Below are 24326 nucleotides of genomic sequence, written 5' to 3'. Positions count from 1 at the left end.
GAGATGGAAGTTTACCCTTGGAAAGGAGGGGTGTGGCAATATATTTCGGACAGATTCTAATTTGTTGGGAGCCAGAACTGTGTTTTAAATATTCATTATAATGGAAAGACAACCTTTAACTAGCAGCTTCTAGACTGAACAAGTTATAATGTGGTAAACTCTTTATAATTATAGATTTGGCAAAACTAAATATGCCATTTTTGTTTTGTGTATGTATATACACAGCTTCCTGATATTCCCAGAATTAAAATACAGTGAAACACACTGAAGGAAGGCATATGGAGAAAGCATTGACTCTTTGATGGTTGAGGACTCTGATCACTCTAAATAGGGCATAAAGAGAAGTTTAGACAGTCCCATGGCCATTTGGAAGTAGCCGTATTTTTGGTGTTGCTCCTAAACAATACTTTTGCCGTGTAGTAGTTTTGCAACTATAACCGTAAACAAGTTCTAGAAAACTGTGGGAGAATAAAACTTTCTTGTTGGTAAAAGGGCAGAACACAAGACGATATTATTCCAAGGTAAGCGTGCCCTAGGTTACTGATACATGCTCCATCAGTAGGAGGTCAGACTTGAAGCTTATGGTCAATGTTCCATGTGGCTGGTGCTTGGTGGCCTTGCTGTATAGACGTGGGAATCTGTGGTACTGTTGTCTGAGGGAAAGTGAATAGTTTCCACGTTACCTGCCAGGGATCCAGCCACTCAAATTGATGTTCATGCCACAAACATCAATGGTGCTGCCGTGTGTAAGGGGTGGACCTCAGTGCGGTGGCAGATCCCAGGCTAAATGATTTTATTGACTGCAAGCCTAAGACCATTTTTATTTGGAATTCTCAATGCCCTAGAAGCTTCTCCTGTTGGCAGTGTGGTGTTGGGGGAGGCCATAGGAGAAGGGTGTACATTTTTTTAATTTCCGGAAGGGTAAAAAATTGTTACTATCTATCAGCACTGTACCCTAATGGCAAAAGTAATCAGCCCTGTAAATTGTGAAACAGTTGTCATGCTTCTATTTGTTCTGTGATAGTATAAGAATCCAAAACAGTTCGCATCAAGAGAGTCGAAATAAAACCCACCTCTATTCAATCTGAGTCAGCTTTGCCCTCCCCCTGTATTTTTGTCTTAATATGTATCTTTGCTTATCTAGGGTTAAGTCAGATCTTCAGATCCTCCATTGTGGAGACATGTAAGAACGCAGTCTCTGTGATCCATGCAAAAAAGAGACTTTTCATCTCCAGTGAGACAGTGTTGAGTGCTCTGGCTAAGACGAAAATGTGGGCAGCAAATTCATCCCAGGGACCAAGTAAGGATTACTCTGGGACTGGGAATATTTTTAGAGATGGAACACTTCCTACCTCCTCTGTTAGTGAATTCAGTCCATCCTGCGGTCGTTTTCATGAATTTGTGGCTGGGGAGCTGGGTGACCAGGAGCTGCCGCCCTTCCTTCCCTGAGAGAACAGCACCAAGGGGGTTCCCCAGTTCCACCGTGGGAGATTTATCTGCCTCCTGGATGGTTCCATGGAGGCCCATGTCTAGACTGATCACAAAAGCGCCAACAAAACAAAATAAATACCTAACATCTTACAGCAAAGGCACGAAAGCAAACAGTGTGAGAGAGGAGAACAATGGAGCCGTTGTGCCAGGGAGGCTTCCTGAGGAGGATGGAACTCCCGCACCCCAGGTTCCAATTTGTAAGGGCAACACAAAGCGTCTAGAAGCAGGCCCTGGCTTGAACGCATTCATTTGGAAGGGCAATGTGTTTTGTTAGATAAGAGAGTTTTTTTTTTGAACTCACACTAGGATCAAAATGAAGATCAGTATAACTAACTCTATATGCACACAGATTTCAAGAAACTTCAGCCTTGACTCTAGCTCTCCAGTGTAACCATTTGTTAATTCTGCTCTTTCCAGGTGACGGTATATATAATGTGATGGGAGAGGCTCTGGTTGAATCAGTACTGACTTTGCACTTACCTTGCTGTGTGACTTTATGCATGTCCCCTAGCCTCTCTGGGCCTCCATTTCTACATTGGTAAAATGAGGGAGTTAATGTTCATCATCTATCTCTATGAGTTCAAGACTCTAATAAAGCAGAATAAATATTACAGTTCCCTTGCCTAAGGGTACTGGGATTTTCACCCCAAAAGAAAGCAATAATTATCTGTCTGAAGGAGCTCTTAAATATATTGTCTCAAACTGAGACTTCGGGGATTCTATGGGTCACTTCTGAATCACCTCCACACGCCACATGATTGAAAGCGCATTTGCTTAGCCAATACTTTCAAGTGACCTGAGGTACAACGTGTGGACTGCTCATTTGTTCATTCTCTCAATATGTATTTACTGAGCACCTACTCTATGCCAGGCCTTGGAGAGATGTTTCTCCCAAAATTCTAAGCCTCCCTCTTTCCCTCTCTTCTTCAAGTTTGGTTCTGTTTGTGACCTCGGGTACAAAAGGTTGAGTTAAAGATAACTGCTCAGTTCACTGTATATCATCAGAGTTGGTCAAGACAAGGCTCTTTTTCTTGCTCTGTTTGACTTATTTATTCCTTTTTATTCCCAAAGCCCACTCCCCTCCATACAAAGGCAACCATTCTAACATGCTCAGTGTATGCTTTTTAGTGTGTACTTTTTTTTGTAAAATGTGTATTGTCTTCTGTGAATATATCTTCATTCATTGCAAAGGTTAGATGTGATATAGTCCATTCGGTGTCTTGCTTTTTTGTCCATATTGCGCTTTTGAGATAGACTCATCCTGCTGGCTGTGAATACTTCTCATTGCTTCTAACCACTATGTGGTGCTCTGTGTTGTTCAGTCACTAAGTCACGTCTGACTCTATGCAGCCCCACGGACTGCAGCATGCCAGGCTTCCCTGCCCTTCACTATCTCCCAGAGCTTGCTCAAACTCATGTCCATTGAGTCAGCAATACCATCCAACCATCTCATCCTCTGTCGTCCCCTTCTCCTCCTGCCTTCAATCTTTCCCAGCATCAGGGTCTTTTCCAATGAGTTGGCTCTTCGCATCAGGTGGCTGAAGTATTGGAGCTTCAGCTTCAGCATCAGTTTTTCCAGTGAGTATTCAGGGTTGATTTCCTTTAGGACTGACTGGTTTGACCTCCTTGGTGTCCAAAGGAATCTCAAGAGTCTTCTTGAGCACCACAGTTTGAAAGGATCAATTCTTCGGCACTCAGCCTTCTTTATGGTCCAACTCTCACATTCATACATGACTACTAGAAAAATCATAACTTTGACTATACGGACCTTTGTTGGCAAAGTGATATCTCTGTTTTTTAATACTCTGTCTAGGTTTGCCATGCCTTTTCTTCCAAGTAGCAAGCATCTTTTAATTTCATGGTTGCAGTCACCATCTGCAGTGATTTTGGAGCCCAAGGAAATAAAATCTGCCACTGTTTCCATTTCCCCGCTCCCATCTATTTGCCATGAAGTGATGAGACCGGATGCCATGATTTTAGTTTTTGAATGTTGAATTTTAAGCCAACCTTTTCACTCTCATTTCACCCTCATCAAGAGGCTCTTTAGTTCCTCTTCACTTTCTGCCATTAGAGTTGTATCATCTATATATCTGAGTTTGTTGATATTTCTCCCAGCAATTTGGATTCCAGCTTGTGAGTCATCCAGCCTGGAATTTCACATGATGTATGCTGCATATAAGTTAAATAAACATGGTGACAACATGTACCCTTGACGTACTCCTTTCCCAATTTGGAACCAGTCTGTTGTTCCATGTCCGGTCCTAACTGTTGCTTCTTGACCTGCATACAGGTTTTTTTGGAGGCAGGTAAGGTGACGGTCTGGTATTCCCATCTCTTGAATAATTTCCCACAGTTTGTTGTGATCCACACAGTCAAAGGCTTTAGCATAGTCAATGAAACAGAAGTAGATATTTCTCTGGAATTCCCTTGCTTTCTCTAGGATCCAGCAGATGTTAGCAATTTTATCTCTGGTTTCTCTGCTTTTCCTAAACCCAGCTTATACATCTGGAAGTTCTCAGTTCACATACTGTTGAAGCCTAGCATGAAGGATTTTGAGTATTACCTTGCTAGCATGTGAAACAAGCACAATTGTGCTGTAGTTTGAACATTTTTTGGCATTGTCTTTCTTTGGGATTGGAATGAAAACTGACCTTTTCCAGTCCTGTGGCCATTGCTGAGTTTTCCAGATTTGGTGGCATGTTTAGTGTAGCAAAGCATCTGCCTACAATGCGGGAGACCCAGGTTCAACCCCTGGATCAGGAAGATCTCCTAGAGAAGGAAATGGCAACCAGTATTCTTGCCTGGAAGATCCCATGGATGGAGGAGCCTGCTAGGCTACGGTCCATGGGGTCGCAAAGAGTCAGACACGATTGAGCAACTTCACTTTCTTTCACTTTGACACATCATCTTTTAGGATTTTAAATAGCTCAGCTGTAATTCTATCACCTCCACTAGCATTGTTTATAGCCTATCTGAGTTTATACTCCAGAATGTCTGGCTCTAGGTGAGTGACCACATCATCGTGGTTATCCAGGTCATTAAGGCCTTTTTTGTACAGTTCTGTATTTTCTTGCCACATCTTCTTAATCTCTTCTGCTTCTGTTAGGTTCCTACCATTTCTGTCCTTTATTGTGCCCATCCTTGCATGCTCTGTGTATGCTCCACATAAGTTTCCCGTCTCGTGGATGGGCACCCTGGAGTCCCACGGTGCCCCACAATGGCCAATAATGCAATAGCCGTGTGCATGGTCCACTGTGGACCTGTCATACTGCTCTGCCGAAGACACTCTGTCTCCTTTGTAATCTGGAGCATTTCTACAGTTTCTACATCATTTTTAGTCAGGGGAAAATTGCCTTACAATGCTGTATTGGTTTCTTCCACACAAAAACACAAATCAGCCATATGTAAATTTCTGTGCTTTCTTCTACACTTTCTTCAAGGGTTATATCCCTTGAAGAAAGTGACATTGACCATAATATGTTCCCCGTTCTATGCTCTCCCTCACATCCTGTGTATACTTCTATTCTAATGTTTATATTGTATTGTAATTTCTTGTCTCCCCCAATAGATGTGAATCCCCATGAGAGCAGGGATTGCTTCCATGTCATGATTATGGTGAATAATGCTGCAATGAACATTGGGGTGCATTTATTTTTTCAAATTAGTGTCTTCATTTTAGGGGGTATATATTGCCAGGATTGGAATTGCTTGATCCTATGGTAGTTCTATTTTTATTTTTTTGAAGAACCTTCATATTAAGTACTATTTTCCATAGTGGCTGTACCAATTTACATTCCCACCAGTAGTGTATCAATATTCCCTTTTCTCCACATTCTCTCCAACATTTGTTATTTGTAGACTTTTTGATGATAGCCATTCTGACAGGTGTGAGGTGATATCACATTGCGATTTTGATTTGCATTTCTCTAATAATTAGTGATGTTGAGCATTTTTTCATGTGTCTGTTGGCCATCTGTATGTCTATTTTGGAAAAATGTCTATTTGGGCCTTCTGTCCATTTTTTGATTGCGTTTTTTTTTTTTTTTTTTTACATATTGAGTTGTCTGTGCTATTTGTATATTTTGTATATTAACTTCTTGTTCATCACATGACCTGCAAATATTCTGTCATTCCATAGGTTGTCTTTTTGTATTGTCAGTGGTTTCCTTTTCTGTGCTAAACCTTTAATGTTTAATTAGGTCCCATTTATTTATTTTTGCTTTTATTTCTTTTACCTTAGGAGACTGATCCAAGAAAACATTGCTACAGTTTATGTCAATGAATAGTCTGCCTCTGTTCTCTCCTAGGAGTTTTATGGTTTCCCTCTTGCGTTTAAGTCTTTAAAGCCTTTTGAGTTTATTTTTGTATATGGTATGAGGGTATGTTTGAATCTCATTGTTTTACGTGTGGCTGTCCAGTTTTCTCAGTAGAAATTGTTGAAGAAATTATCTTTTCCCCTTTGTATATTCTTGTCTCCTTTGCTGTAGATTAATTGATCATAGATGAGTTGATTTATTTTGGGTTATTGGTTTCACTGATCTATGTGTCTGTTTTTATGCCAGTACCATGCTGTTTTAATTACTGTAGCTTTGTTGTATAGTCTAAGTTAGGGAGCATGATACATCCAGTTTTGTTATTGTTGTTTTTTTTTTTTTTTTTTTCCTCTCAAGGTTGCATTGGAAATCTTGGCTCTTTTGTGGTTCTGTATAAATTTTAGGGTTATTTGTAATTCTGAAAAATATGAAATTTTTTTATAGGGATTGCATTAAGTCTATAGATTGCTTTGGGCATATGGACATTTTAACAATATTAATTCTTCCAATCAGTGAACCCAGGGTATATCTTCCCATTTCTTTGTATTGTCCTCAATTTCCTTCATCAGTGTTTTATAGTTTTCAGAGAATAGGCCTTTTGCATCCTTGGTTAATTTTATATCTAGGTAGTTTACTCTTTTTGATGTAGTCTTAAACAGGATATTTTTTTCTTTGATTTCTCTTTCTGGTGAAGACTTTACGATTTTCTCTTTTTTGTTAACTGTTAATTTTATTTTTCTCAACTTTTATTTATTTTTAAATTTATTTTTAATCAGGGGAAAATTGCTTTACAATGCCGTATTGGTTTCTTCGGTACAAAAACACAAATCAACCATATGTATAATTATGGCTGATTTGTGTAGTTTTATGGTAGGGTTTTATATATGTAGTATCAGTTCATCTGCAAATAGTGACAGTTTCATTTCTTCCATTCCAATTTCATAAAGTATATTTTTCACCTTTTTCTCTCTTCTCCTTTAAAGACTCCTATAATGAAAATGTTGGTATACTTTATATTGCTTCAATTCAGTTCAGTTCAGTTCAGTCACTCAGTTGTGTCCGACTCTTTGCGACCCCATGAATTGCAGCATGCCAGGCCTCCCTGTCCATCACCAACTCCCGGAGTCCACCCAGACTCACGTCCATCGAGTCAGTGATGCCGTCCAGCCATCTCATCCTCTGTCGTCCCCTTCTCCTCCTGCCCCCAATCCCTCCCAGAATCAGAGTCTTTTCCAATGAGTCAACTCTTCACATGAGGTGGCCAAAGTATTGGAGTTTCAGCTTCAGCATCAGTCCTTCCCATGAACACCCAGGACTGATCTCCTTCAGAATGGACTGGTTGGATCTCTTTGCAGTCCAAGGGACTCTCAAGAGTCTTCTCCAACACCACAGTTCAAAAGCATCAATTCTTCAGAGCTCAGCCTTCTTCACAGTCCAACTCTCATATCCATACATGACCACAGGAAAAACCATAGCCTTGACTAGATGGACCTTTGTTGGCAAAGTAATGTCTCTGCTTTTGAATATGCTATCTAGGTTAGACATAACTTTCCTTCCAAGGAGTAAGTGTCTTTTAATTTCATGGCTGCAGTGACCATCTGCAGTGATTTTGGAGTCCCCAAAAATAAAATCTGACATTGTTTCCACTGTTTCCCCATCTATTTCCCATGAAGTGATGGGACCAGATGCCATGATCTTCGTTTTCTGAATGTTGAGCTTTAAGCCAACTTTTTCACTCTCCACTTTCACTTTCATCAAGAGGCTTTTGAGTTCCTCTTCACTTTCTGCCATAAGGGTGGTGTCATCTGCATATCTAAGGTTCTTGATATTTCTCCCGGCAATCTTGATTCCAGCTTGTGTTTCTTCCAGCCCAGCGTTTCTCATGATGTACTCTGCATATAAGTTAAATAAGCAGGGTGACAATATACAGCCTTGACGTACTCCTTTTCCTATTTGGAACCAGTCTGTTGTTCCATGTCCAGTTCTAACTGTTGCTTCCTGACCTGCATACAGATTTCTCAAGAGGCAGGTCAGGTGGTCTGGTATTCCCATCTCTTTCAGAATTTCCCACAGTTTATTGTGATCCACACAGTCAAAGGCTTTGGCATAGTCAATAAAGCAGAAATAGATGTTTTTCTGGAACTCGCTTGCTTTTTCCATGTCCCTTAAACTATTCTCATTCTTTAAAATTTGTTTTTCTGTTTGCTGTTTTGTTTTGTTGATGTTTTGGCTACGCTGGGTCTTTGTTGCTGCACACAGGCTCTCTCTCGTTGTGGCGGGTGGGGACTATCCTTAGTTGTGGCTCTCGGGCTCTAGAGCACAGGCTGAATAGTTGTGGTGCAAGGGCTTAGTTATTCCACAGCAGGTGGAATCTTCCCATACCAGGGATCAAACCCGTGTCCCCTGCATTGGCAGGTGGATTCTGAACCACTGATCACCAGGAAAATCCTTTGTGCTGTTCTTATTGGATCACTGGATCATTTCCACTATCTTGGTGGTTCAGATGGTAAAGAATCTTCCTGCAATGCAGGAGACCCAGGTTCCATCCCTGGGTTGAGGAGATCCCCTGCAGAAGGGAATTGCTACCCACTCCAGTATTCTTGCCTGGAGAATTCCATAGAGAGAGGAGCCTGGTGGGCTATAGTCCATGGGGTTGCAAAGAGTCAGACCTGACTGAACGACGAACCCTTTCCACTGTTCTATCTTCCAGATCACTTATGTGTTCTTATGTATCATTTAGTCTGTTATTAATTCCTTCTAGTGTTTTTCTTTATCATCTGAGCCACCAGAGTATGTTTTTTACTTCATTTATTGTATTTTTCACTTGATTGGTTTTTTTTTTTAATAGTTTCTAGTTCCTTGTTAAAATTCTCACTGTGTTCATCTATTCTTTTCTTTAATTCAGTTAGCATTCCTATGACTTATGCTTTGAACTCTATCTGGTTATGCTTTTTTTGTTTCACTAGTTCTTTTTACTGGGATTTTCTCCTGTTTTGTCAATTGAAACAAATTTCTCTGCTTTTTATTTTGCTTAACTTTCTCTGTTTCTGTGAAATTAGACAACTGAAAGAGTTACCTGTTGTAGTCCCGAAGGTGTGTCCTTGTGTGGGAGTGGCCCTCTGCCATCTGCATGTGCCCAGTGGCTTTGGTGGGAGAGCTGAATCTGACATGCATGTGAGTTATGTCTTTACTCAGGGTGTGCTGGCAGCTATCACCATGGTGGGAGGTGGGGCTGGAGATAGAGGGGCTAGAACTGGAGCCAGATATGATCTTCTACTTTGCTTAGTGGCCAAAAAACACCCTATTAGAGTGGGGGTTGGATCCCACGTTGCTGGAGAAGAAGCCCTAAAGTTTGTGTCCAAGCTGGCTCCATTCCTTCTAAGTGTGTGCTCTCCCTCCTCCCAGCACCAGAACCCTTGCCCTAGAGGGAGCAGGGTTCCCTATAGGAAGAGGGGCCAGGCATGGGTGCATAGTGTGGGTCTACTGGCCTGGTCTGTGGCCACCTGACCAGTCAGAGTCTTGGACCACTTCTGATGTGCTGACTCTATAAGCACCAATAATGGCTGCCCCTGTGCTATTCAGATGCTCTTCTGGGTCTGGGTCGGCACATTCCCTCATGATTGATCACTCCTCTCATGGCAGCCTTTACCCTAGTGTAGAGCTGCGTGGTGAAGCAAGTGGGCACAGTGAACGTGTGGCTCAGGCTAGGGAGCTCGTTGGAGTGTTCGTGGGAAACTAGAAAGAATCTCATACAATTTCACTTTTCCTGCCTTGTTTCAGGAGTAAGCCAAGTGTGTGCATGCACTTCACTAGCAGAGTCTAGGTTTCTTACAGCCCTCCTGTTAGTCCCACTGGTTTTCAAAGTAGCTAAGGGGACTTATCTTCCCAGGCCTGCATATGCCCAATGTGTGGCTGGAACTGCTCCCTCCCCAGTGAGGATCTCTGTGTTTTTCACCCCCTCCCTCCATTCTGTGTCCTCTTCCAGGGGCAAACATCCCGACTTGATCACGTCTCTTCCCTTCCTACCTGATTCTGTGTGGATCTTTCTTTTAGCCTTGGTTGCAGAAGAGCCTTTATGTTAGTCTTGTTAGTTTTCAGTGAGATTGCTCCAAATATAGAGGTATTTTTGATGTGTTTGTTGGGGAGTAGGTGAAATCTGTGTCTTCCTACTCTGCCATTTTGTTCTTTTCCATCTATTTTTAATGTGAAACTTTCAAAACCAGTATATATGTTTCCAAACAAATAAAAATGAATAAAAAGCAATGAGCTTATTTTGTCGGTTCCTTGGCAAACCTAGCAGACCTTTTATATTCAAACTAATGCCGTGTCCTTCCAAGATGTACAGTGTCCTCAAATACTGTAGAACTTTTCCTTGGGGGAAAACTCCTCCATATCCCATAGCATATTATTTGGAATCTTCTCAGGGAGGCCTTGTTTCTTGGAGGCAAATTAGATTTTTGGAAACAGCTAAAAGCTACTTGGCAGCAAATGTAGTGAATGAGGTGGGTGATCAAGCTGAAGAACATTATTTTTGGTTTCAAACAAGGTGTGACTATAAAGAAATGAGGCTGATTTTCTTGTATGGTACATAGACTGGCTCAACAGTCGTTCCAAAAGAAGACTTCCAAAAATGTATGGCCTTGGCAAGAAGAAAATTTTCTCCCCCTGTTCTTGTTCTCTGTCTCTCTCTCACACACAGTGTATACTGTCTGGCCCAATATCTAGACAAGTAAAATCAAAAGCCCTTGGAATTTGGTTTAAAAAAATCAGTTACATGAGTATGGGATGGAAGAGACCTGGCTTGGCAGCTATTCATGCAAAATCACCTGGGGGTTTCAGTTGGCCACAAGCCCATCCTTCATGAAGAATATGACGTGGCCTCTAAGTGTCTACATTCTAAGGAGGTGGAGGTCTTGGGCTCTGTAGGAACTTGAAAATCCATGCTCCATTCAGCACAGGCTCCAGCTGCACTTTGAGCTCAGCAGTCCCTTGGACTGCAAGGAGATCCAACCAGTCCATTCTGAAGGAGATCAGCCCTGGGATTTCTTTGGAAGGAATGATGCTAAAGCTGAAACTCCAGTACTTTGGCCACCTCATGTGAAGAGTTGACTTATTGGAAGACTCTGATGCTGGGAGGGATTGGGGGCAAGAGGAGAAGGGGACGACAGAGGATGAGATGGCTGGATGGCATCACCAACTCGATGGACATGAGTTTGAGCAAGCTCCGGGGGTTGGTGATGGACAGGGAGGCCTGGTGTGCTGCAGTCCATGGGGTCGCAAAGAGTTGGACATGACTGAGCGACTAATTTGATCTGATCTGATCAGCACAACAGCATGAAAGGACCACTGACCCGCTGGAGCAGGGAACAGGTGAATGAGTTGAAGAAACCAGCTCAGAAGAGGCAAGAGTCACTGACTGATTAAAGACAGCTATGTGAAAAGTGGTATTGTCTTACTCTCATGTTAATCATTATGGAAGGGCCAAGAACGATGGGTAGAAATTACAGAAAGGCAGATTTAGGCTCAACCTATCAAAGACTGATTCTATAGACTTACACATTCATTATAATCTCATGTGTGTGAATATATACATACAAAGCAAAAAAAATAAGTGGAAAGATTTCAATCAAATATTTAATACTAACTATGGGGTATGGAATCACGAGACAAATGTCATCTTTTAAGCTTTACATGATGATGTACAATTAGATTTTGATTACCTGTGTAAATTTCTTTTGAAAAAATGAACTTTCTAAAAATCAGAGGTGTCCAGCAACCAAATAGTCTGCTTTGCAACCTAGTGAGAGCTCTGCCTTAGGTGCTAATCAAACACGGGTTGTGGGATGAACTAATGGGCCCTTTTCAACCTAGGGATTCAGTATGTTGTTACATGATTTAACCTTGTTCAAAATACCAGAGTTGAGCTGGTGGAAGTTCACACATGGATCCAACCAGAAAGAGGCCTGAAAACTCCCAAGATGGTGCAACTTTCCAACTACTGAGCCTAGTCTAAGGACTCCCAGGTGGTGCTAGTGGTAAAGAACCCACCTGCCAATGCAGGAAACATGAGAGATATGGGTTCGATACCTGGGTCAGGAAGATTCCCTGGAGGAGGGCATGGCAACCCTCTCTAGTATTATTGCCTAAAGAATCCCATGGACAGAGGAGCCCAGCAGGTTACACTCCATAGGATCACAAAGAGTCGGACATGACTGAAGCGACTTAGCACACATGTACACAGGCTTAGTCTAAGGACAGAATTGTCATCTTAACGGAATTCATGTAGGATGTTTAAAGCAAAGGGTAAGATAAATACTTCAAAGGTATAAAGCTACCAGCAACGAGCTGTGAAACTAGATTCTGAACTAGGAGAATAAATACAGAGAAACAGGAAAAGGCATGGATAAAATGCTGAGACGGGCCATTGAGTAAAAGTAAAGTGTCAATAGGAGGTGGTGGATTTTCCATGTTTTGTAAGTGTGAGTAGTTATTTTAATTCTGACCATTTAGCTGAAGCCAGAAGGCCTTGGACTTTATATAGAGCCTTCTGCTGGCTGCTCATCACTCAGTGGGCATGGACTGTAGTGGCGGTGTACCAAGATCACAGAAACGCTGCCTGGCTTGGGTCATGTTCTGGGAACTAAAGTGTATCAAATATGACCTGAAGCTGGCAACGTCTTGAGAGGCACGTGGCAACAGCACATGCGTAAGCCCAGCACTGGGCAGAGGGAGTGGCTCTTACTTCCTTTTGGGACCAACGATGCCACAAAATCGGAGCAACAGAGAAGCTGGACATCTGAACTGGATTGTCCATTTTACAAGAGGGAAGCTGAGGACTAAAGGGAAATGAATGTGAAAGATGTTCAAAAACAGTCCCTTTCATCTCCTAGAGAGGAGGAAAAGGACTTTAAGATGGTGCCCTTCTGTTTGTAGCCATAAAACCCAATCTCAGGGTCACCTTTTTGCCACATTAAATAAAAGCTTGCTGTCAAGTGACAGGGACCGCCATTAGGTGCTAACTGGGCTTCCCAGCCTTCTGGTCTGCTGGTAGTGTAGCCTGGCATACTCGAGTCCAAGGAACAAACTTTTGCGGTATTTAGGTTTCATGAATCAAAGAATAATGATTCTCATAAATCTTACTCAAATACAGAAATAATGATGTTTAAAAGATAATGCCTGTTCAAGTTTTACCAACCACTACAAATCATTGAAAGATGCTAACAAAGACCACTGATTGTAGCCTTGACCAAAACCAAGTGAAGGAAATGCTAAACCAGAAGTTTCCAATTTGTATTTGCAAAATTTCTGCAAAGGATGACTACCAGGAACTTGTGCTCCTCAGGAGACCCTGATGAAAGTGTGTTGGTGACCCATAAGTTGTGAGAAATGACCCCCCGCCCTTCCTCCTGTCACCCTGCAGATATGAGAGCTCCTGGTTGGGACCGCCTCCCAGAATCAAAGGGGACGTCTCAGCCCCTCCCGGACCTTGGCTCACACTCCGGCTGTGTGCCCAGCCCCCTCTCTCCTCATCCTTCAGCTTGGCTTCTCCTTGCCCTCAGGTGGGAGTTGAGGTCCCACTTAGAAAGAGTCAACAATGTTTCTGGTGACCTGATCTGGCAAATGGGCAATAAGCCAGGCCTTGGAAACAATGTCAAGTCAGTCATTCCTGAGGTTCTTTGGCAGCAGAACATTCAAAGAGCAGCATCGGCATCATTATTGGGATGGCGTATGTGTGAAACAGAGTCTTCAGTGATAATACTGGGCCTACAATGGACAGAAAGTTGGTGTTGGAATTAGTATTGGTGCCAAACCTTCAGCTCCATGAGAGCGGGATCCAATCTGGTTTTCTATCATTTTGCAGCTGGGAGAGTGCCTGACAGCCAACAGGTATGCAAGGCCTAGTTGTGGAAAAAACAACTGTTGAAGGACCCCGTCTGAGGCCAAGAGCTGCGTTGCTTCCTATAATCCTGGGTCTCCCAACAACCACCCCTATGACCTGACCCAGAGCAACTGCCGGCCTTGCCATGTGGCAACCCCTGGAGAAGAGTGACAGGCAGCAAGGAACCTGGGGGAAGTACTCCTTTGTACCCTTGGGGACCCCTCTCTGGGTAGGGAGAAAGGAAGACTATTGTGTACATGATCCATACAGAGGATTTCTCGTTGGGCAAAACATTTTCAGCAAAGTGAAATTTGTAAAGAGAGATGGGGGGGACTATTTTGAAGTGTCTTTAGTTTCACAGGTAAGACACTCTAACCCATTTATTTTTAAAAATTATTTATTTGGCTGTGCTGGGTCTTAGTTGCAGCATGCGGGAGCTTCAGTAGCAGCATGTGGGATCTATTGAGTTCCTTGATCAGGGATTGAACCCAGGCCCCCTGCATTGAGAACATGGAGTGTTACCCCCTGGACCATCAGGGAATTCCTTCTAACCTAAATAGAGATTATGGATGGGGTGTGTGTTGGGAGGGATTGGCTTTGGCTGGAGCTTGGGGCCAAGACTGATACTCACCCAAAAGATAGGGAGGGAGGGGGATTTTCTTATACAGAATAGAAAGCTAGGTGAGGAGGAGGAAAGCACAGCATGGTCACCATGTACAAGGGCTTACAAAAAAGACTCAATGCATTTTTATTTGAGTGTTTATTATTTTTTTTTTCAAAGAAATCCATGCAAAGGGAAAGACAGAGAGAAAGACATGGCAACCATGTTCTAGCAGCCAAACATAGGAAAATAATTTGGCACAATTTGATTTTTTGTATTGCAAAAGACAATCTATACTACCACTAAAATTTGCCCTCCTCATGGAGATGCCACGTGATTTTCGAAAACGTAACGCAGGGTTAGTTTTCTACTTAATGGCTGAAGGAGGTATAGAAGATAAAAAAAAGAGGGAAAAAGAAAAAGGTGGTTCCCTTTATAGAGGGAGACCACAGGGTGCTGAAGGGCAGCACATATCCTGTGAGCTTGGCAGTCAGTGCACCAGGAGGAAAAAGCACAGCACAGAGATTGCCAAGCTGGTGAGAAGCTTCAGGGGAGGATGGCCATTCCCAAGGTTGTGAGAGGCAACTATCTCATTGTCCTTCTGATTCACATGTTGCTTGCTTCCAGGAGCATCGTCCACGTCCAGATCATAAGCCAGTTCTGCGGAAAGAGAAGAAAGACTTTAAATGCAGGCTCACCAACGGCTTCAGGTACGCACTCTTCATGGCCAGGCACTTGTCTGGACTGCTGGGGTAGCCCGGCTTTGAGTTCTTTCTTTCCTTGAAAGGAAGGCCACTGGGAGATGGGAAGAAAACACGGGTGAGGAGCTGGGGGCCCGCCCGAAGAAGAGGGCTAGTGGTATTCCTGCCAGAGAGCACACCAGCAAGGCGCACATGAGCTGGCCACGCCCCTCCTGCCCTTGGCTCCACCCACACCCCGGGGTGCACACTGGCACTTGTCACGTCTCCTGGTTGGCAAGGCTGTGCCGTGTGGGTAACTCCAGGTGTGTTCTCGTGTATGTGTGTGGGTGGGGGAGGGGATGTGAACCCCCAGTGTACCTGTTCTGTGTCCTGCACCCCTGGGAGCCTTGCCTTAGAGTTGACAGTAGGGTAGTTTGCTACTGAAAGTTGTTTTATTTTTCTGAAATATTTCTTCTTTTATCTATATGGTCTTTTTACTGCTGCCTGGCAACACACACACACACATGATATGCTTAGGATTTAAGTTGATATCAAGTAAATTAAGACTAAGAGGCCTATGGGTAACAGTCCTTCTTTGCCTACCATTTATGAGATATCTTTATGATTCAGTAAAGAAACTGGGGTACTGGGGTTGGCCTAACTCAAAAGTCCCCCAGAAGGCAAATCTAAGTTGATAGTGGTGTATCAGGAAATTAAAGATGGTTGGCCCAAGGCTCAGTTTCTTTTAGATTTGCTTTTCCAGATTTAGAGTGCAAATCTTTTCTTTTGGCTTTTCTAGACTTGGTCACCAGTGTTTCTATTTCAATATCTTGTGAAGGTGATGTGATGTGAGCAACTTCAGCAGCCAACTGTCCTGTGGCCAATGGAGCCAGAAAGATCTCTTGGGGACATGGAGATGCTTAGCAACAGGCAGAGAGGAAATGACTGGGATTCTGCAGAAGGAAGGAAGGAAGAGGAAGGAAGAGCTCCTCTTACAGCGGATGAAACATGCAATAAGTCACAGGAAGAAGGTGTGGGGACTCAGCTGGTCCAGGATGTGTGCAGAGCAGGGCCTAAGACCAGGGCTGCTGTTAACAGGCTGGCATTGCTGAGAGCAGACAGCAAAGTCAAGGTGATCAAAGCCAAAGGGTCTGATTACACAGTCCGCAGTGCTACTTTCCAAAGGGCTATTGCAGTTTATAATGCCACTAGCAATGATGAGGGAACCAAATTTACTATGTCTCAATAAAGAAAGATACTGCAGTCTGTATAAGGTGCTACCTTACAGTTTCTCTAATTTGCATGTATCTGATTACTAGTATGAGCTTCCCAGGTGGCACAGTGGTAAAGAATCTGCCTGCCGATGCAGCAGACGCAGATGCAGGTTCATCCCCTGGACTGGGATGATCCCCTGGAGGAGGAGGAACACTCCCGTATTCTTGCCTGGAGAATCCCATGGACAGAGGAGCCTGGTGGGGTGCAGTCATAGGATCACAAAGAGTTGGACACGACTGAGCACACATGTGCAATTATTAGTATAGATGAAGGGTTTTTTTGTCATTCACTAATTGTATTTCTCAATGAAGGACAGTTCATATTCTTTGCCTTCTTATCTAATTGGTATTGATTTTTTCCTATTAATCTGAATGCATATTTCATTGAGTCCTTTGCTTATCATATTCAATACAAATAATTTTTCTATTTTGTTATGAACTATAATTATTTTTCATTGCTGTACAAAGAAATGATGTCCTAACTTCCAATATATAGGAATCTGACCACATTGTGCTCTTCTGAAGCTGAGAAAGTGTTTCTTCTTCATTGTTAATAATTCAAATCAAAATTTCCCGTGAACCCTCTTACTGAGGGAAAAGCAAATCAGCAGACTAATCTCCATTCCTTCTCCCCCCAAAATAACTAGATACAAAGAAAATCAAAGAGAAAAAGAACAAAGAGCAATGCTTTGCTTGGAAATCAGACCTCTGTCTCTGCAAGGTGAATGGTGCAGGGCACACAGAGCAGGCGGAGGTCAGCTGTCAGTCGGCAAGGACAGTGCAGGCTTAGGGCCTGATCAGATTTCACCAGCCTTGAGAACACATGTGGCTGGGTCTGCTGAAAGCCCAGCCTTGAGTTTTACGGCAACTTCTCAACTTAAATGAAGAGGAGTATTTTTAGGACTGACCTGAATGAGAGCCTTCTCAGCAGTGCTTTAAAATTCCTTTTCCGGATATTCCCCTTGCCCAACATCAGGATTAAACAAACAACATCTACTACTGTGAACACTCGGTTCCCCTACTATTTATCTTGCTCTTCAAATAATCCATGAACACTACACACTTTTGTCTACTATAGCAGTTATGGTACACCCAGGAATTATGTTAAATCCAGCAGTTTCTCATCTTTGTACCACCCAATACATCTTTTGTTATGTCTATATCTAGGATCTATGTTTTGAAATTATAAAAATGACTACCAATTATCGAGTCCTCATTGTGTGCCAGGCACTGTGCTAAGTACCCTTTATATACATGATCTCATGTAACTGAACCCTCTCAGCAATGTTATAAAATAGGTATTATAATTCCCATTTTACTGATGAGGAAGCTCAAGCTCAGGTTACTTTTTTGCCCATATTTACACAGCTGGTAAGTGGCAGAAGTGTTCTTTGAACACACGGCTAACTCTGAACCTCACATGGAGCTATACCATACACGAATTGCAAATTTTATACACCAAATATACTGCAGTGATTAAGTAGTAATGGGTTCCTTCTTGAAAAACAAACAAACAAACCAAAACCTCAGTTAGTGAAAATATCCTGCCAATGAGAACTAAAAACCAGATGAAATAAATGAAGCAAAAAGACAACTTACAGACTGGAAGAAAATATTTGTAAATGATGTGACCAACAACGGCTTAATTTCCAAAACAAACAGTTCATACAATGCAACAATAACAAAACCCCCAACAACCCAACTTAGGTCTTATGGGCCTAAGATCTAAATCGACATTTCTCCAGAGAAGACATACAGGTGGCCAACAGGCAATAAAAAGATGCTCAACATCACTAATTATTAGGAAAATGCAAATCAAAACCACAATGAGATATCACCTCACACCAGTCAAAACGGCTATCATTAGAAACCCTACAAATAACAAATGCTGGAGAGGGTGTGGAGAACAGGGCCTCCTACACTGTTGGGGGCAATGTAAGCTGGTGCAGCCATTACGGAAAACATCATGGAGGGTATCCCAGGAAACTAAAAATAGAGTTTTTTAGATCATATGTCAATAGATTGACATATGATCCGTCAATCCCACTCCTGCGTGTATATCTGAACAAAACTATAATTCAAAAAGATACATGTACCTCAGTGTTCACAGCATCATGATTTACAATTGCCAAGATATGGAAGGAACTTAAATGTTCATCCACAGATGAATGAATAAAGATCTGCTGTGTGTATATATACACACACACATATATGGAATATCGCTCAACCATAAAAAAGAACGAAGTAATGCCATTGGTAGCAATATGGATGGATCTCGAGATTATCATACTAAGTGAAGTCAGAAAGAAATACACATACCTTATGACGTCACTTACTTGTGGAGTCTAAAATATGACACAAATGAACTTATCTATGAAACAGACTCACAGACGCAGGGAACAGACTTGTGGTTGTCGAGGAGGAGGACGGGCAGGGGAAGGATGGGAGTTTGGGATTAGCAGATACAAACTACTAAATATAAAATGGATAAACAACAAGGTCCTACTATACAGCACAGGGCACTGTAGTCAGTATCTGGTGATGAACCATAATGGAAAATATTTAAAAATTATCTATGTGTATAACTGAATCACTTTGCTACAGCAGAAACAGAACATTGTAAATCAACTATACATCAATAGGAAAAATCACATGAGAGAAATCAACGTTTCCGCATACAACTGATCATAGTTGATTAAGTAGCCTTCTGAAGCTTTGTGAACTACTGAAGAGTTTTAGGTTTTGGGACCCCAAGTGGTTTTTACATCAGCTCTATTTTCCTGAAGCAATCAGCAATGATGGCCAAGGCCATCAGACACACACCTGGCACAAAGCTGGGCCAAGTCTCTTACCTCCAAGTGATCCTAGGAATATTCAGAATAATACCTTCCTGTGCTTCCTACGCTGTGGCTATGGGTTTCCTGAGACTTCCCACCCAGCAGCAGCAAAGCTTTATCACTCAGTCCTATAGCCAGGCTCCCGTGGCTGATACTGATGGGGGTCCCAGCAAAGACTCATTCTGAGCCTGGGCCACCATCATGAAGAACAGAGATGAAGAGGACAGCTTAGCATGACAAGGAAGCACTATGGGACACAGAGGAAATAGAGATTTGGTTAAGATAGGCATGGACATTCCTGGACAGGGGAAATACAATCCAATTTAATTCAACAAACTTAATGACAGCCTACTATGTCCCAAGCATTGAGCTAGAAGATTGGAGAAAGACTTACCTAATGTTTGCCTTGAGGAATCCACACTATGGTGGGATTACAGACAAATAGACAAACCAACAAGACACTTGACAGAAAGTGGAAAGGGTTCAGATAAAGGCAAAAATGAAACACCAGGGGGTTAGAAAGGAGAGAAGGGACTTCCCTTGTCTAGTGGTTAAGAATCAGCCTTCCCAACCTAGATGTCCATTGACAGATGAGTGGATAAAGAAGATATGGTACATATATACAATGAAGTATTACTCAGCCATAAAAAGGAATGAAACTGGGCCATTTGTACTGATGTGGATGGTCCTAGAGTCTGTCATACAGAATGAAGTAAGTCAGAAAGAGAAAAATATCATATATTAATGCAATATGTGAAATCTAGAAAAATGGTACCAATGAACCTATTTGCAGGGCAGGAATGGAGATGCAGACAGAGAGAACAGACATGTAGACTTGGGGTGGAGAAGGGGAGGGTGGGACATATTGAGAGAGTAACACTGACTGCCATGTATAAAATAGATAGCTAGTGGGAAACCTGGTGCTCTGTGATGATCTAGGGGGTAAGATGTTCAAAAGGAAGTGGATGTGTAATTCACATTGTTGTACAGCAGAAACTAACACAACATTGTAAAGCAATTATACTGCCCCCCCCACCCCCCGCCGAAAAAAAAATCTGCCTTCCAATGCCGGGCGTGCAGGTTTGACCTCGGGTCAAGAAACTAAGATCCAATATGCCACGGTTTCTAGAAAGCCTGTGTGCTGCAATGAAGACCCAGCATGGCCAAAATATAAATTTTAAAAACAAAGAAGGGAGAGAAATTTCAAATAAAAAGCTTGCTGGAAGGCTCCTTTGGACAATTGGGTTATAACTGTGCCATGAAGCATGGGTGGACTGTGGCAGGGCTGAGTGAGACGGTTACCCATTTCAGGCAGAGGGTTCCGCTGGAGTCGAATCATCAACACCCGAGACTGCCGAGAGGGCACGCTCAGTGCACGCCAGCGGCCTCTATGGAGGGAAGTAATGTTGAGCACTCGTTGTTGTGGGGGGTGTGTTTGTGCACGTGTTGCTTGCTGGATGATAAAAGGTAAGGCAGGAAGGACAAGAAAATAAAGGCCAGATCTTGACAGATTAGAAAGATAAAACTTTATTCTGTGGGCAATAGGGAGCCACTGCAGGTTTCTAAGGAAGGAATCTGCACAATCTGTTTTGTGTTTTTCAGAAAGATCATTGTTAACAGTTTGGAGGACAGCCCTAAGTGGGTGGGAGAGACTTGTCAGACATCTTGTCTTGGGAAAAACAAGAAGCCTGTGGGAACAGTATCTGGGGATCTGCCAGTAGCAAATATGAAAAAAAAAAAAAAAATTCAAAAACCTACGAAGAAGCTAAATCTACACCAAACCAAGACCATCTCATTTTGCTACATGCCAGATGCATTATGGGGATCACCACAAACCATACTCTTAAATCACTCATATTTTTATGTTGATCAGTGATGTTTGGTTAGGTACATAGTGTAAAATGTACATAAATTGTTTTTGTCTTGCAGTTGAATGTCAGCGAGAACCTTTTGGGCCAGCAAGGAGATTTTCATGCTAAATTCAAAAATCAGTTTCTATTTGTCATCAGTTTAACTACACCCAGAGGGTTAGACCCAACAGTCTGTACTAATTACAGACTCAGCCCTGACTCTCATTTTGCTCTTATGTCCTTTGTGTTGCAGATTAGATAATCCCTTTAAATTATCATCAGTCATTTAGGCCTGAGCTTTGTGTGGAAAAAGTTTTCTGCATTGGAAGAAGCACTTACTCTGGGGTACAGCCCTGAATATTTATTGGAAGGACTGATGCTAAAGCTGAAGCTCCAATACTTTGGCCATCTGATGTGAAGAGCTGACTCATTGGAAAAGACCCTGATGCTGGGAAAGATTGAAAGGAGGAGAAGGGGACAACAGAAGATGAGATGGTTGGATGGCATCACCGACTCAATGGACATGACTTTGAGCAAGCTCTGGGAGTTGGTGATGGACAGGGAAGCCTGGCATACTGCAGTCCATGGGGTCACAAAGAGTCAGAAACAACTCAACAATACTACCAACAACCCCATTCTTAGTTATTCAGAATCTCCTAGGGGAGTTAAGGAAGATGCCTCCATCCTGGGAGTCTGGAGCCCTGGGTTCCAGGCCTGGCTCAGTCACTGAGTTACTATTTCACCTTTGGCAAGTCACCTCTCCTGGGCCTCAGTCACCCCATTTTGCTAAATCAAGGTACTGGACTGGATGAACTCTAAATTTCCTTCTAGTTTTATTTCTCTCTGATTCCAAGGCTCTTGGGGCCCAATGAGGAGCACAGTCTGCTCAGGCCGCCATCATTCCTCTACCCACAGCAGCCAAGATGGCTGCCCCACCAGAGCACCTGTAAGCTGCAGTCAGTTGCTTTTCCTGGGGTGTGAGCCTTCCTAGTCATGTTCACCAGCGACCAAATTCTGAATCCTCTTTCTTCTTAAGCTGGTTTAATGGCGGATAAGAGACCCTGGCAAAAAATAAATCCATGCTGGACTGTTTTTATTTTCTTTAAACCCTGACGGCTCCTAAAGGCCGTAAACACCAAGCCCTGGGGGAGAAGTTGCTGAGGTACATCAAGCAGGCATGCACAGGCAACCAAGGAAAATCCGTCAGCCAGTGAGACAAGCCTTTGGGCCCTTACAGAGCCACTGGGGTCTTGAACATATAAGAAGATTCAAACGCTTACCCTCTGGTGGCATGGGCATCAAGCAGGGCAAGGCACTGCTAGAGGGGCCTCACCCACCCCAGCTGGCGGACTTCACAGGGGCAGCCCAAGAGAGGAGCTGTCATTGCAATGCCAGGGGAGCAAATGCTGCTGCTGAGCTGAACAGGGGGTGTCTTCCTTGCCAAGCCTTCACCAGCAGAAGGCTTCAATCCAGGCCCTAATATGGCAACAGAGCAACACTGTTCTCCCCGTGTTTTGTATCTGCTGTGTATGGTTGGGCCCTGGGACATGAGTATGTGAAACCAGCATGCACTGCTTAGTAGGCCCCCGAGGCTGAAATGGGGAAAATCACTAGAAATTGTACTACTGCACACTCTGCTGCCCCTTCCCACAGAAGCCTTTGGGCCGTTGGCTTCTGAATCCCTAATTGATCTTGGTTTTCCTTGTCCTCCCCTCAATACAACCTTCCTTCCTGCCACATCAACGCCTCCCCCCCCACCACCACCTTTGTGAACTTTCAGGTGTGAAATGACTACTTAAGACTTGAAAGCAGAGGAAAATGACTTTGTTAATGAACCTCAGGTCTCCGGGAGTGAGTCGGAGATTTTCTTCTTCATAGATCAGACGAGGGAAATGGCACACTTGAGGCCTCTGGTTTTAATTGGTCTAATGGGACTCCTTTTAGGGTCCATTTCACAACGTGCCTTCGTGACAAATAAGTGAGCTGCCAATTTCCCCAACTACGTGACTGCAAATTCTGGGAACAATCCAGTCACCGCTCCTGGCAGAGGGCCGGGCAATGAGATGCCCACTTCATTTCCTACAGCTAATTCCAGCCTACAAATACCCTTAGGTACACTGCTAGGATGCTGAAAGAATACAGTGGACTTTACCACTAGTAGAGGCATGGCCTCTCTTCCTCTAGGCTCTGTTTCTCAGTCTGGGCTGGGTGTATGCTGCAGTGGGCTGTGGGGACATGAGGCCATGGCATGCTTCTTCCCAGGGATTTAGAGGGAAAAGCACACTATTTTATACTGGGACACACAAGGCTGTATGATGGAGCAAAAGGGTGTTATTTGCAAACTCAGTTAAGATTTCATAAAGTATTTCCCGTTTACTAGGACCTCCAGGTTATGTCCCAGATCCTCAGAATCAGGTGTTCACTCCCACTCTTCACTGCTGTATAATGGTTTTAAGAGCACCATGGGATACTTGGGTCACCCAGGCTGTGTATACTATCAAAGCTGGGCTATTCTGACCACATATTCCTGATTAATGACTTAAAGTCATTTTGCGATAACTTCCTAGTCAGGAGAGGGATGCCACAGTAATTGCCCTTAAATGGGGCTCAGAAAGCTTAGTGTCTAACACAAGATGGCGTCCAGGGGATTTGGCCACTAACTATGCCTCACTTTTGTGTCCAGCCACTGAGAAAGGAACAAAGAAGAACATCATGTAATACGTTTGGAAACTGTCATTTTGCTGTAGAATCTTATTATGATGTGGGCCAATGCTATACTTGTTTAGGTACATCATGGGTCAAGTCATATTCCCCAAAACAGAACAACTTCATCCTGGAAACTGACAGTGTGGATGGGTGGTGTGGGTGCTGGCTTTCCTTCACCAGCCTGAGAATGATCACCACCTTCCACGGGAGTGTCATAACTATTACTGTCAGAGATTCAGACCCTTCTCATCTGAGGCTGCCTAAGGGCTCCACAGGAATCACAGTTCCTCAAAGCCTTTCCTTCCCATGGGAAGTAATGGCCTGAGACTCATTGGAATATGAGAAGCTGGTGACAGAGACATGATTCAGCCAGGGCCAGGGGAGAAGATGAAGAAAACAGGCTTCAAGAAGGCAAGTGAAGAGAACACTTTAAAGAGAGGAGGGGAAGCACAGTATTATAGAAAGGTCAAGGAAAGTAAGGACTGAGAAGAAGCTACTCAAAGTGTCAACAAGAAGGTAATGGAAGATTTTTGAGAGAACTTTCGATCGGGTTGGGCCAAAACCAGATCGTACCGAATTGAGAAGAGAGAGGGAGCCGATGTGGATTCACTCAATGGTGATTAGCCTTTGGGGAGCAAGTGAGATGAAGCACTGTCGTCAGAGCTGTGTATTGTGTGTCTTGTGGCAGAGCTATC

The 24326-nt window shown here is 43.1% G+C and overlaps 1 protein-coding gene across 1 annotated transcript in view; it reads right to left on the bottom strand.

The window, feature by feature from the left end:
• Positions 1 to 14428: 14428 nt before the first annotated feature.
• Positions 14429 to 24326, bottom strand: part of GPC3 (glypican 3) — a 463539-nt gene continuing 453641 nt past the window's right edge. Inside the window, exon 8 of the mRNA XM_027534191.1 lies at positions 14429 to 14944. Within this exon, the coding sequence (XP_027389992.1) occupies positions 14775 to 14944 (170 nt within the window). The 3' untranslated portion in view covers positions 14429 to 14774. The remainder of the gene's footprint in view (positions 14945 to 24326) is intronic.

This window comes from Bos indicus x Bos taurus, chromosome X, assembly GCF_003369695.1.
Source record: "Bos indicus x Bos taurus breed Angus x Brahman F1 hybrid chromosome X, Bos_hybrid_MaternalHap_v2.0, whole genome shotgun sequence".
Classification (NCBI taxonomy): domain Eukaryota; kingdom Metazoa; phylum Chordata; class Mammalia; order Artiodactyla; family Bovidae; genus Bos; species Bos indicus x Bos taurus.
The sequence above is the reverse complement of the archived record's forward strand: the minus strand, read 5'-3'. Positions and strand labels throughout refer to the sequence as shown.